Source organism: Phodopus roborovskii, unplaced genomic scaffold (genome assembly GCF_943737965.1).
Source record: "Phodopus roborovskii unplaced genomic scaffold, PHOROB, whole genome shotgun sequence".
NCBI lineage: Eukaryota > Metazoa > Chordata > Mammalia > Rodentia > Cricetidae > Phodopus > Phodopus roborovskii.
In genome coordinates, this window is record NW_026126571.1 from 18,926,071 (window position 1) to 18,939,777 (window position 13,707).

Sequence of the window (13,707 nt, forward strand, 5' to 3'; positions counted from 1 at the left end):
CATGCTTTTTGCTTTGTGTGTGTGTGTGTGTGTGTGTGTGTGTGTGTATGTGTGAGAGAGAGAGAGACAGAGAGAGAGAGAGAGAGAGAGAGAGAGAGAGAGAGAAGCTTCTTCCCCAAGAGAACTTCTTGGGGAAGTTTTTGGGGAAGAAAAGAAGAAAACAGCCCCCAGCATTATCCAAAACCTGTCTCTGCACCATACCAGGATATTGTAGAGTAGGAAAACATCACTGTGCATTCACACATCTCCAGTGCTGGCCTCCTGCTTCCTCTGATGTAGACCATTTAGAGCATCTTGTTATCATAAACTGGACTATGATGATAGACTTTTGTCCTTTAGCAATACAACTTTCAGTCACCCCAGTTCTCTGCATATGACTTTACTAATAGTTTGAATATGGTGGCTTGAATGAGAATTGTCCATTGGCCAACTGGCCCATTTGTTTAAATATGCACTCTTCAGTTCATAAAACTGTTTAAGAAGGAGTAAGAGGTCTGTCCTTTTTGGAGGATGTGTATCACTGTGTGGTGAGCTTTGAGGTTTGGTTTTTAATTATTTATTTAATTTATATCCCAACCAAATTTTCCTCTCCCTTCTCTCCTCCCATGCAATTCCCTCCCTCCCCTCCACCCTTCCATTCACTCCTCCTCTGTTCAGAAAGGGGCAGACTTCCCATGGGTATCAACAAAGTATGGTATATCAAGTTGCAGTAAAACTTTATCCCCTTGTATTAAGGCTGAACAAGACAATTCAGTATGAGGAATAAGTTCTCAAGATCCAGCCAAAGTGTTAGGGACAGACCCTGTTCCTATTCTTAGGAATCCCGCAGGCAGACCATGCTATACACAACTGTCACATATATGTAGAGGCTTAGGTCTGTCACAGGCCCCTAGTTACTGATCCAGGCTCTGTGAGTTCTTGCAAGACAGTTTAGTTGTTTCTGTGGGTTTTCTTGTGATGTCCTTGACCCCCGTGGCTCCTACAATCTTTCCTTCCTCATTTCAGCAGGATTTCTGAGTATGGCTTTAGTGTGTGTCTATGGGTTTTTGCATCTGTTTCAATCAATTACTGAATGAAGGCTCTCTGGTGACAAATGGGATAGTTACCAATCTGATCATAGGATATGGCTAGTTGAGGCTACATATCAACTATTGCTAGGAGTCTTAGCTGAGGTCATCCTTGTAGATTCCTGAGAGTTTCCCTTGCATCACATTTCTATGTGACCCTGAAATGCCCCCATTTCCAGTCATCTCTTTCAGTACTCTTCCCCCCCATCCATGCCCCCAACCTAATCCCTAAGGTTCCAATCCCCACCTACCTTCAGTTAAACCCGGAGATCTCTTCTATTTCCCATTCTCAGGGAGATCCATGAGTATCTCCTTGGGCATCCTTGTTACCTAGCCTTTCTGGGTCTGTGGATTATAGCATAGTTATCCTTTACTATACAGCTAATATCTACTTATGAGTGAGTAACATATTATGTGTAAATGAAGTTCTGAATTGGTCTAAATAATAAAAACCCGGAGTCAGATATAGAAGAAAATACTGAGAGATCAGAGACAAGACTAGGGGCCATGTGGGGCAATTTGTCCCTGTCCTGTCATTAATGGCCACATGGGTGCCAAAATGTAAGTAGAGGTCTTAATTGGTCTAAATTATAAAAACCTAGAGTCAGATATAGAGGAAAATGCTGAGAGATCAGAAAGAAGGAGCAAGCCACAGCCATACCTTACCTCCTTAGCATCTCAGCATACAAAAAAGAGACTTCCTGTTTTTCTGTGCTTATATCCTTTCTCTGCTCAGCCATCTCACTTCCTGTCTGTACAGACCTCCAGACAGCTCTGTGGTTAGCTAGTGTCAAGCTGCAATCTCTGGCCTTCAGACAGGCTTTATTTGTACAAGCAACATATCACCACAATCATGTTTATCTTTCAGGGTATGGGTTACCTCAATCTATTTGCCTTGAAATTTCCTAATGTCACTGTTTTTAACAACTGAGTAATACTCCATTGTGTGATTGTACCACATTTTCTTTATACATTCTTTGGTTGAAGAGCATCTAGGTTGTTTCCAGGTTCTAGCTATTACAAATAAAGCATCTATGAACACATTTGAGCAAGTGTCCTTGTGGTATGATTGAGCATCCTTGAGGTATATGTCCAAGAGAGATATTGCTGCGTCTTAAAGTAGATTGATTTCCAATTGCCTGAGAAATAGCCTGTACTGGAAGTAGCTCTGTAGACCAGGCTGACTTCAAACTCACAGAGATATGCCTGTGTCTTTGTCTCCCTAGTGCTGAGATTAAAGGAGTGCACCATCATGGCCAAGCTTCAGTAACCCATTTTAAAAATTGGATTATTTGGGGTCTTGATGTCTAGTTTCTTCAGCTCTTTATATATTTTAGAGATCATCACTCTGTCAGATGTGGGGTTGGTGATGATCTTTTTCCATTTTGTAGGCTGCCATTTTGTCTTGTTGACTGTGTCCTTTGCCTTATGTTTTTCAGTTTCATGAGGTCTGTGCATTCATTGTCGATCTTAGTGTCTGTGCTACTGGTGATCTATTCAGAAGTCGTCTCCTGAGCCAGTGCATTCAAGGCTATTTCTCACTTTCTCTTCTATCAGTAACTGGATTCATATTGAGGGTTGTTTTTCACTTGGACTTAAGCGTTGTGCATGGTGATAGATATAGATCTATTTGCGTTTTCTTTTTACTTTCTTATTTTATTTTATTTTATGTGTCTTTAAAATCATGTATCTTGAACCCATTCATTTGGCTGTCCCTTCTCATCCACCTTCACCCCTGTACCCTTCACCCCTGTATCCTCTTCATAAAACAAATGGGGGGAATTAAAAATCTCATCATGGAAACCGCAGAGTGACACAGTGAGTCACACAATAAACCTCTTCGTCATATATCTGTACTTGTACGTGTTTATTGCAAAGAGTCATTGGTCTGGTTAGAGGCCTCTGGTTTCTACTACACTGCATATGCTGGGCCCTCACTAGGCCTCCTTTTGGATATCCTGTTGTTGCCCTGTGTTATGAAGATCCCAAGTCTATCTATAGGTCATGTCCCTTCATGTGCTCCAGCAGGTCATAGATGGGGTGGATGCTGGATTTGGGCCAAGTCAAAACCCTGATTCTGGGCCTGGGCAGCTATAGGGTTGGTCACCCCACCGATTCTTCCCTGTCCTCTCCACCAGGGTGAGCTATCCAGCATTACCCTGGCTAATTCACTCCTTGTAGCAACGAGCAAGCGTTGGGACCAGTTCTACTGTTTTCATGCACTCAGAGTTGGCTTCCGTGCCTACTGTTGTATTGCCTAGGCGAGGTACAGGGGCTACAGAGTGCTACAGCTTGTAGAGAGCAGGGCCGATTTTGAGTGCTGCAGGTAATAAGGGTGAGGATCAGTTCTCTCGTCTGTTGCAGGCAGTAAGTTGCAGGCAGTAAAGGGAAAGGAATACGAAGAGGGTGCACCATCCACCCTTCCCACATTGCTACATGACAGACAGTAGCGGAGCTAGCTCTCCCACGCTTACAAATTCAGGACTTGCTCACTTACACCTCTGACAACAAGATCGGCTCTATCCTGTTACCTAGGTGAAGTACAGGGCCCGCTCTCCCTAGGGTTGCAACTGGCTTGGGGCAAGGACAGCTTTCCTGTTCTTGTGACCTCACGGCCAGTCCAAATACCTGCCTCAGGCATTGATAGATGTTGTGGGGGACAACTCTCCCCTGTGCATGCTGCTACAGGACGGATGGGTGATGGGGACAGCTATCCCTTGATAACTAGTTCCTGGCTAACTCACCTATACCTGTGCCAACAAGCTCGGCGCCATTGTGCTGCCCAGGCAAGGTGTATGGCTTGCTTTCCCAAGTGTTGTAGCTGGTGGGGGTCAGGCATGGCTCTCCCATTCTTACAGGAGGCCAGGTCTCTCATCGGCCTCAAGTGTTATTTGCATTCGTCTACATGCTCCCATCCGGCTATGCCAGGACTGTTTGTTGAAGATACTTCCTTTTCTTTCATTGTATCATTTTGGCTTCTTTGTAAGAAATCAAATGTCCATAGGACTAACCTACCTCAAGTAGAGCTACTTGTGCTATTCTTATGACTGGTATGGACTGTATGTGGGCCCATAATATCTGCTCTTCCAACTGATATGGACCTATGGAGTCTGCCAGGGGTTCTGGGGAAGGACTGGCCTCAGGGAGGATGATGAGGTAGGAGGGGTTAGGAAGTGGTGTATAATCGAGGGGAGTGGCCTCAGTCAGCTAGTATGCAGGCCCCTCACTTGCTTGTCTACCGATGAGGGCTGCACCAGAGTGGTGGGATTCCCCTGGAGTTGGGAGCAGGGCCCAGCAGTGGTGCTGGTGCTGAGATGAGATGAGAGCGGACAGGCCACAGGACAGGAGGGTCACCACAGGTTTGTGGCTGGTGTGGTCTGCACCTCAGTCCTCTGGGGTTAGGGGCAGGGGACAGCAGCAACAGGGCCAGGGGTTTGCAGGGATGGTGTGGGGAAGGGTTGGGGGAGGGCAGCAGAATCCCCGGAGAGATACAGTTCCTCTGGCAGGCAGGCCACTCACCCATTCTGGCTTGTGTCATCAGGGCCTGCTTGGCAGAGCTCTTCTGGGCTTGGGGGGATGTGCAGCACAGAGGCTTTGGTATTCTAAGAGACCTGTGCCCTTCCCTGTGTTCTCTCTCTGCCTCCTACTTGTGAACCAAGATGTGACCTCTCAACTATTCCTGTTCCATACCTTTGCTCCATCACTGTGGACTCCAATGCGCTGAAACTGTAAGCCAAATTAAATTCATTCTTTTGTAAACTGCCTTAGTCATGGTGCTTTATCACAGCAATAGGAAATTAACTAAAATATTGGGCAATTGTAGGAACTCATAAAAGAAATTAAATTGGCTTATGTATATTCCAAGCTTACTTTTTTTTTCTGGTCACACATGGTGGCCCATGCCCATAACACAATATTTAGGAGACTAAGACAGAACAATACAGAGGTCGAGGCCAGCATGAGTTACACAGTGAACACTCTATCATTCAACCAGTGAGAATTCTCTTTCCATTTTTTTGCCAGCCCATTTTTGTTGGATTATGACTTCTATATCTTTCTACTCAATGTGGATGACAAAATAAAGTAAAAAATCAGAGCAAATACCATTTATAACTGTAAGTGTGTGCACATATATGCCTGTATCACTTTATATGTTTACATATAAATAGAGGCGTGTAAATAGACACGTGTGTAAGATGTATGCATGTGAGAAATGTGTTTTATTGCACAGTTCTATTTCCATTTTCTTTTTCCCTTTGCTTTTCTTTTTTCCTTACCTCAACCTGGAGTCTGCCTTTTCCTCTCTTCAGTATGCACTCAACTGTTTATGTGAAGAAAGAGAGTTAGTCACAATCTTCTGGATACTCCAGGACCCCACTACCATAGCCTAAGTGTTGTTCCTCAGTTTCTCAGTGCTCTGCCATGCCTCGAGTTGCCAGAACACTTGGATATAGTTGTTACTTCACTCATTTCCAGGGGAAGATCTGAGACTCAGACATATCCCATTCATGGCTTAAGATCAGAAAATGGGGAAAGGCTATAACTAAAACTGATTCAAAACCTCTGATGTCTCGGTTCTGATCCCCAAACTTTTCATTTCCCAACTGGTAATTCTCATTCTACACACATATTATGACTGCCTGGGGTTTTAAACTATGAAAGGCTCCACTTTAGAACACTGAAATTGGTATCTACTAATACTGAAGTTGTCTGATCAAGAACATTGGTATCCAGCATGGCAAGCTACTATCTAGAGGTATGGAGCATAACTCCACGAAGGCACAGGCTGAATTCCTGACTTCTCCAAACCATAGAATACACACTGCCCTGTAACCCCGACATGACATATTCTACATGTTATCTTTGGACCCAAACTTCTGTATCAGATTATCAATTTCCAGCCCAACCTGACCCACAATTATACTTTTCTTATATGTTGTTTCCTCTTTACAGGTTCAAAGAAGCGTTCTCATGACTCACCTGCTCCAAGCACTACTTCCACAAGTCGCGTTACCTTGCCAGGTAGGTAAATGACATTGCCCTCTTATTTCAATGATCACAGACCACAGAAAGCACTAGCATTTCAAGAGTTGGGAGCAACAGCTGTAGTAAGGCCTCTGTCCAAGTCCACCTTATCATCAGGGTGCTTGGTGTCTGTTGCCAGCACTTGTGAGTTTCTTCCAGATGTGGCTGTATTGTTTCCTAGATAATCATAATTGCTTCCAGTTAACAATGGATGGATAGATAGATAAATAGATAGATAGATAGATGATAGATAAATAGAATTTGAAACCTCATCTATACTCCTTTATCTTGGATTAGAAATGACACTTCCAGCCTTAGTGCCCTCTGACACTGTGTCATAGCTAATGGTAGGCACAATTAAGGTCCACTCTTGCAAATATTGAAATGACTATGACCCAGATCCCTTCTAACATGTCCTAGGAAAATATTCATCCATGATTATCTGTAGTTGCAAGGGAAGATAAGTACCTGTTGGTTTCTCCAAGTCCATGCAGATAGCCTTATACTCCTATTTTAACTGTAGTGGAATGGGACCTGTTTCAATGCAGAGACGTTATTAAAGATAAATGCAGCCAGCGTAAAGTCTTTTGTAATAATAGGAAAGACCACAGGAAGGAAAAAAAATCTGTTTATTGCTAATGCTACGCATTAACTAAGATTCCCTTCTTCTTCTAGGTCTCATTATACATCTTTTCTTGAATTCAATTTGTATCTCATATAGAATCTTGTTTTCTGTCTTTGAAATGTACTGTTATGTTAAAATGTTTTTCTACACATTAGTAAGTTAACCAATATCTTGGTAATTGGCTAATATGTCCTTGATTATGTCAGTTTACTTACATGGGTAATGACAGCTTTACATTTGTGCAGGTTATTATCATAATCATATTATGATCTTGTCCATAAACATTTGGAGTTTAAGTATAGAATGAGTGAGATTTCTGGCATAGAAATTCTTAGTTAAGAATATGTAGATACTTAGGTTCTTGTCAAGATACACTTTAGTAATAATAATTTTTATTCCTTATTATAATTAATTTGTTAATATGCCCATTTCCCTATTTTTGTCACTGCTAAATATGTTTCATAGTTTACTATTTTGATGAGAAAAATGACATTTCATCCATATTTTCTTTGCCTTTATCTTTTTACAAATACCTGTTTAGTAATGTAAAATTATTTTTTAGATTTCTGCTTTGAGAAGTTCTATATTTCATCCATTTTGAGAAGGATATTGTCTTTTATTTTAATGCTTGTGAAATTAAGCTTTTTTTTTTAAAGTATTATTCCATGGAGTTTTCATTGCATTAGGTTTCTACTTTGCCCTGCCCAATGCCCCCAATGACAGTCAACTTTCCAAGTACTACCTTCCTCTACCCCTACCCGCTGCCTAGCCTGATCCAGTTTGTAATCCATGGAATGTAGTAATTTAATTAACATTTTTCTTGCTTGTAGGTACAATAATACCTCACTTCACAATTAGTGGTATTGTAGACAGACAAAACATAATAAACATAATCCACATTGATTTGCTATTCTAGGTTATGATCTGTAGCTTCTTTTTCAGGCCTGACCTCTAGATTCAGTCAGTGTCTGCTAAGAAGCCTTGAATTTTCTTGCTTCTGTGACTGCCTGAAACTAATTTCCCTTGGATCCTTTTCTTTGCAGCTTTCTCCAGACCATCCAGTTAGAATTAATATTGCATAGCAACAAACTTTCTCTATCCCAGCAGCTAGCACTCAAATGATGATAAGGACACTTATTAATTATGAAAGATTGGCCTATAGCTTAGACTTGTTCCTAGCCAACACTTATATCTTAATAAACCCGTATTTTTAAATCTTTTTAGAAAGAGGTTTCTGAATCTAATATAATTTGTCTAGATTTTTTTTCTGACCATGACCAATAAAAATTATAACCACATTTTGTCTTCTTTATTTTTAAGCATATTGTGTCTGCTTAGAGGTTGTTTTAAGTCTGGACCTGACTTTCTGCACATCTGCAAAATTTTTCTGATCATTTTAAATTGCCACATGGCTTTTGTTGCTGGTTCAACCTCCCTTAGTTCTCTGAGAGCCTAGCCACATGCAGGAGGCACAAGAGGGAGCTGTGTTCATCTTTCTCTATACCACCAATAAGCTTCCAAATAGTGAAATGAAGACTAATTGTTAATAATGAAAGTTCTGTCTACAGCTGAGGCTTGTTCCTAACCAGCTGGTATATCTTAAATTAACCCATATGTTCTGCATCTCACTGGTATCTCCTCTGCACGCCAGCTTCTATTTTTGCCCAGAAGTCCCACTTACTCTCCATGCCTAGCTATTGGCTGTTTGTCTCTTTATTAAACCAATCATAGTGACATGTCTTTACACAGAATAATCAAATATCTGGCAACATTTGCATGGCCATAATTTGCTTTAAATAGCTTTTACCTGTATCAATAGGTGGTTTATTCTACAGTGAAGCCCATCTTACTACTTTCTGACCCAAGACTGCCAAGGCAGATGTCCATCAGTATCCACAAGACTTCTGCAAGTGAGGGAGTGAGCACACTCAGAATTAATTTGTGATTGCTTAGAAAGGAACCATCCTTAGGGCATAGACACTAACTTGACACCAGCCATGCCAGTAGAAAGTGATCATATCTGCTCCTTGGAAAAATGATCTCATACTCCAGCCAGGAAGGACCTCAGAGGTAATCATGGATATCTACAAGAATATGCAGACCTGATATGGCCTCACTTGTTGTTCTGCCCACCTAGGTAGCTTGTTAATATTATGTTACCTATGAATCACCATGATGGCAGCCTTGGCTTTCATCTGAGTTTGCCAGTCTAAACTTGTTCTAAAGTCTTGACTTCTAAGTTCTGACCATCTCCAACGCCTGTGGACTAGGGAAGGTGCTTCTCAAAATGTATGACACAAGTGCTGGCACTCTGTTTAGCAGATGCCTCCACCTTGCTAGTTACAGTTGTCAGCTCCCCAACCCCCATCTCAGGAACTATATATGTTCCCTCCTTCTCACTTAGATGGCTTTATGACTACCTACTCAGATATGACTGGTGTCTCATGGTATCACAGCTGAATTATAGAAAATTATTAACTATCACCAGCAAAGAATAGCTTTCAAAATCATTGATCACACCATTGATTGAAAGGACCTAGTTGAAGAATTTAAGGTTTGGGCATTGCTGCTACCTTTGTGGATAGATTCATAGTGGTCACATCAATCAACTGCAGGCTCATTGATTCAGTCACTAATCAAGGGAGCTCCCTTTGTGAATTCTGGCCAGGATGACCTGAGATGTTCATTCCTTGACAGATACTCCTTTGCTCCAAACACATGCAGACATGAACAAAATAGAAAAATTAATTAAAACCTTGAAAGGCAATGTAAGAGACCAACAGCTCTGGGAACCAGGAACAAAAGGGACTCATACAAAGTACCTGTCATCACAGGACAGCTGTGCCCCACAGCCCAAGAAGGAACACTCAAGAAGGTACAGAAGGGTCTAAAGAATCTTCTTGGGTGCAGGCATCCAGAGGGATCTAGCCAGAATATAGGACAGGGGCTAAGAAGGGTAAATTTCCTGCTGCTGGCCTTTTTTTTTGGAGACCTTGCCTGACTATTGATCTGGAGCAATGAACAGACAGCCATGTGCCTTCTTACGAGACAAGGCCAGCACTGGAAGTGAATCTCTAGCTCTCCCAATATGACTGTGCGGCTTTAGATAAAAGTATTATTGCAAGCCATTCTCTTATAGAAATGTTTGAGGGATCAAATGGAAATAACTATAAACTCTAGATAAGACACAGTACTGTCATAGGGCTGGGTAAAGTAGAAGCAAGTACAGAATACACAAATCCTAGAGTTAAGTGGTCACAGGTGAATTGGGCCTTGTGAAAACAACATAACTTTTGGGCAGCCACCAATACTACCAATGGTGTAAAAAAAAAAGGTAAATAAGAGAATGGGAGAAAACATTGGCAAATAATATGTTTGATTAGGAGTTAATTCCTGTAATATATAATGAACTTTGGAAACTCATTTTGGGAATTTTTTGTAATGTCTTAAAATTTTAAATGTGCCCATGTGTCCTGGTACATGCTGATTGGCACTTGTGGAACAGAAAGGGGGTGGTGTCAAGTGTTATACAGCAGCCCAGACTCAATTGCAAGTTCTGGTCAGCTTAGGCTACATAGAGAAACCAAAGCAAAGCAAAAGTTAAACCTTCCATGTAATCAAATGATTCATAGACAGGAACTCTAGATTCATATTCAAGAGAATTAGAAGCAAATTTCCATAGGTAACTTTGTTCCTATGTGTTCACAGTAACATCCCCTATAATAGTCCAAATATGGAAACTACCTTCATTTCCAGAAACTGAAGAATATATTAACAAAATGTCACATTTGTTTCAAACATAAAGTATTGATACAACCTGAAGATCTGTGAGAACATTTTGCTCAGTAGAAGATGCCAGACACAAAAATCCATGCGTCAATGATTCTGCATGTATCAAATACTTAGAGAGTCTTGAGGTGGGTAGTGGCAGCAAAGGGTAAAGAGTGATGATCATGGGATGACTTTCCAAGGCAAGGGTTTATTTTTTTATGTTACTAAACTCTCAGAAAGTAGATGATGGTAATGACTGCATAACTGTGACTATAGGAAAAACCACAAGAGGCATATATCAAAAGGATGAATTCTGTGGTAAACAATTAACCATTTGATAAAAAATGAAAGCATGGAAGACAGAAGGCTGGCACAAGCCTCAGAAAAGACAGGCTGATGGGAAAGCAACATTCAACAGCCCTTAATTGTCATTCCTGGAGAAAAAAAAGAAAAAGAAAACTAAGAACAAACAAAACAAAGCAAAACAACCCAAATGTGTATACTTAAAGACTTTGTCGGAGACTTCCCAAGATGACCTCAAGGATGAGAATATCTTAAATCAGCAGTTCTCAATCTGTGGGTGACTACCCCTTTGGGGGATCAAATGACCCTTTCACGTTGATCACATATTAGATATCTAGCATATCAGATATTTATGTTATAATTTATACCTATAGCTAAATTACAGTTGTGAAGTAGCAACAAAATAATTTTGTGGTTGGGGGTCACTACTACATGAGAAACCTCACGAAGCATCAGGAAAGTTGAAAACCACGGCCTTAAATGCTACCAGAAGTTGGTTGTGTTCATAGAAGCTTCAAGTACCAACTGACAACTATCTGGCAAGTTGTCATTGTCTACAGTAGGCTTCAGGAGGCAATGAAAATATGCCTTCCACATGCAAAGGGAAATAAGCAATATGAGGCTGAGACAGCTAAAATAAGTCAGTTACTAGTAATGTCATTTGTGTTATTAGTTTATCATGTAGTCTTTGAATTTTGACATTTTTCCTTTCTAACCTATGGGTATGGCTGGGATATGAGGAGCTGAGTCTTTTAGACATTTTGGAAGTTACTTGTCAGAAGCCTGCAATGATTGTTTCATTAAAGAACTGTACAATTTCTGAAGGCTCATCCTACTGCTTAAGCACAAGAAAACCACTTGGGGTCATCATCATCATCAACAACATCACCTGGAATCCTTCTACATCTAAATCAGAGTAGCTCTTGTCACTAGGAAACCCTAGCACATGCAGACATATTTTCCCTAGAGCCTACTTCATTTGTTGCCCAATGGGATTTTTTTTAACTTCATGGAGTTCGGGGGAGAGGGGCATCCATGATGGAGAACTGGGGGACTGTCGGCTCTTGTCAGACTAATGGCTCAGAGTTTTACCACAACTACCAGTTTTATCTGTTATCCATCCAAAGCAATCACCTGTGAACAGCTTCCCAGGGTGCCTCCAGAAGTGATCTTAGAAGAAAGGTACAGTACGTAGTCGTTGCTGATGCAGATACAGCTGACTGCTCCTTGCACACACTGTAGCATGCACAGTAGTCTTGCAGTAGATATAGCTCTGCTTTTGAACTCTGCTGCCTGCTGTAGAAAGAGTTTCTGTGCCAAATGCTATCCAGCTCCCAATGACATTGTCGTATGTCTTGTTGCAGGAGACTACGGGTAAAACATCCATCCAGAATCTTCCTTAGAAGAGACTTGACCATCTCCAAGGTCTGAAGACATTGTGGAAATCTTATATGTCTTTCCCCCCAAAACAAAATCTACATATGTTGTAAGTTATTGAGTATTTATCTTCAATTGGTGACTTTTGATTTCACTACTACAGCTTTAAAAAGAAAACAGGTAATTTTATATGTATTTCAAACTTAGAGACATCAGGGAAAATGCTAAGTTAATAACATGTATCATTCCCTGACAATTCTCTGAGGATATTGGGAGTGACATCTTCTTTAGCAGATCAGCAAACTGAGGGATGAACACTTGAATAGCTTGCCCAAAGCCATTACTGGCAAATGTCAAGACTGTTCTCATTCCTGCGGGATTTGTTGCCAGAAACAGCTGAAAGCAATTAATCATTTCCCCACCTGTGACTCTGAGGCCCAAAGCTCTGGAGTGAAGGAGTCTATCAAGTGAACCCAAATGACTGTGGGTTCTGCAGCTAACTTTTGCCTTAAGTCCCCTGTGAGAATTGACAGTTGTCAGTCAGTTGGACTGAATCAAGCTTCCTTTTGATGGAGTGGCAGCACCTGTATGAAACAGAAGTTTGCTTGCAGCCCTAGACTCGAAGCTTGTGAGGGAATGGACCCATTGACATCCCGCTTAGGCAAACACAGCCAGTAACTCTAGGTATATGGATTCATTGCAGAAGCAAGGGAGAAATGTTGGCTTCTGTCAACGATGACAACTTAGCCAGCTGGTGTGTATTTGAAGTGAGTCATTTATTTTTTTAAAGGGAGCATTTATGAAGGTTACTGAGTGTGATACACACAAGTTGGTTAACTCATTTAAACATTTCACAGCACCAGCTGTAATTAATACTGCGTTACATCAGGAAATACAAATGTGTGCACACATTATCTCTGCCCCGGGAAGTAGACACACAGGACTGAAGTGATTATGGAATGAAGAAGTCTCTAAAAAGAAAACCAGAGCATCCACTCAGAAATGGCTTCCACAGAGAGTGACTCACACATCACTATGCCTTGGTGCAAGGAATGTGGAATCTTGTGGATCAGAATGCATCCTGTCATTTTCATAATCTCCCCATACTTTACTAATTACATCTAGAGTAGAGATCAGGAACAAAGCGCCAGCTTCTCATTGGTGGTCTGAGCCATTCTTCCCACCAGAATCCCTAGGGCTCGCTCTTTGTGCTCCCCAATAGATCCTGCTCAGAGTCACCCAGTGAGCCACCATATTTTTCCTTGCTTAGTTCAAAATGTGTGCTAGGTATTTTGATTCGCTTAGAATTCCATTCAGTTTCAAAGCAGTTGCCCCGGGAAGCTAAGAAGTGTGCTCTCTGCCGAATACAAATAAAAACATTACAGAATCTCTTCATTGTGTGCTGAGATCATTCCTGTATAAATCATGTCTGGGGAATTCGATGAAATTTCAATGCTGTTATAAGAAAAGAGAGCAGACTGTGATAATGCATCCTAGCCTTCTGTGCTCAGCTATCATGTAATAATTGTCACCAAGTAT

At 41.2% G+C, this 13,707-nt stretch overlaps 1 protein-coding gene across 2 annotated transcripts in view; it reads left to right on the forward strand.

The window, feature by feature from the left end:
- Positions 1-12,240, forward strand: part of Pde1c (phosphodiesterase 1C) — a 370,394-nt gene extending 358,154 nt beyond the window's left edge. For both annotated transcript variants that reach the window (XM_051202982.1, XM_051202985.1), the window contains 2 exons: positions 6,021-6,089; positions 12,156-12,240. In XM_051202982.1, coding sequence (XP_051058939.1) covers positions 6,021-6,089; positions 12,156-12,169 — 83 coding nt within the window. In that variant the 3' untranslated portion in view covers positions 12,170-12,240. The remainder of the gene's footprint in view (positions 1-6,020; positions 6,090-12,155) is intronic.
- The last annotated feature ends 1,467 nt before the right edge of the window (positions 12,241-13,707 follow it).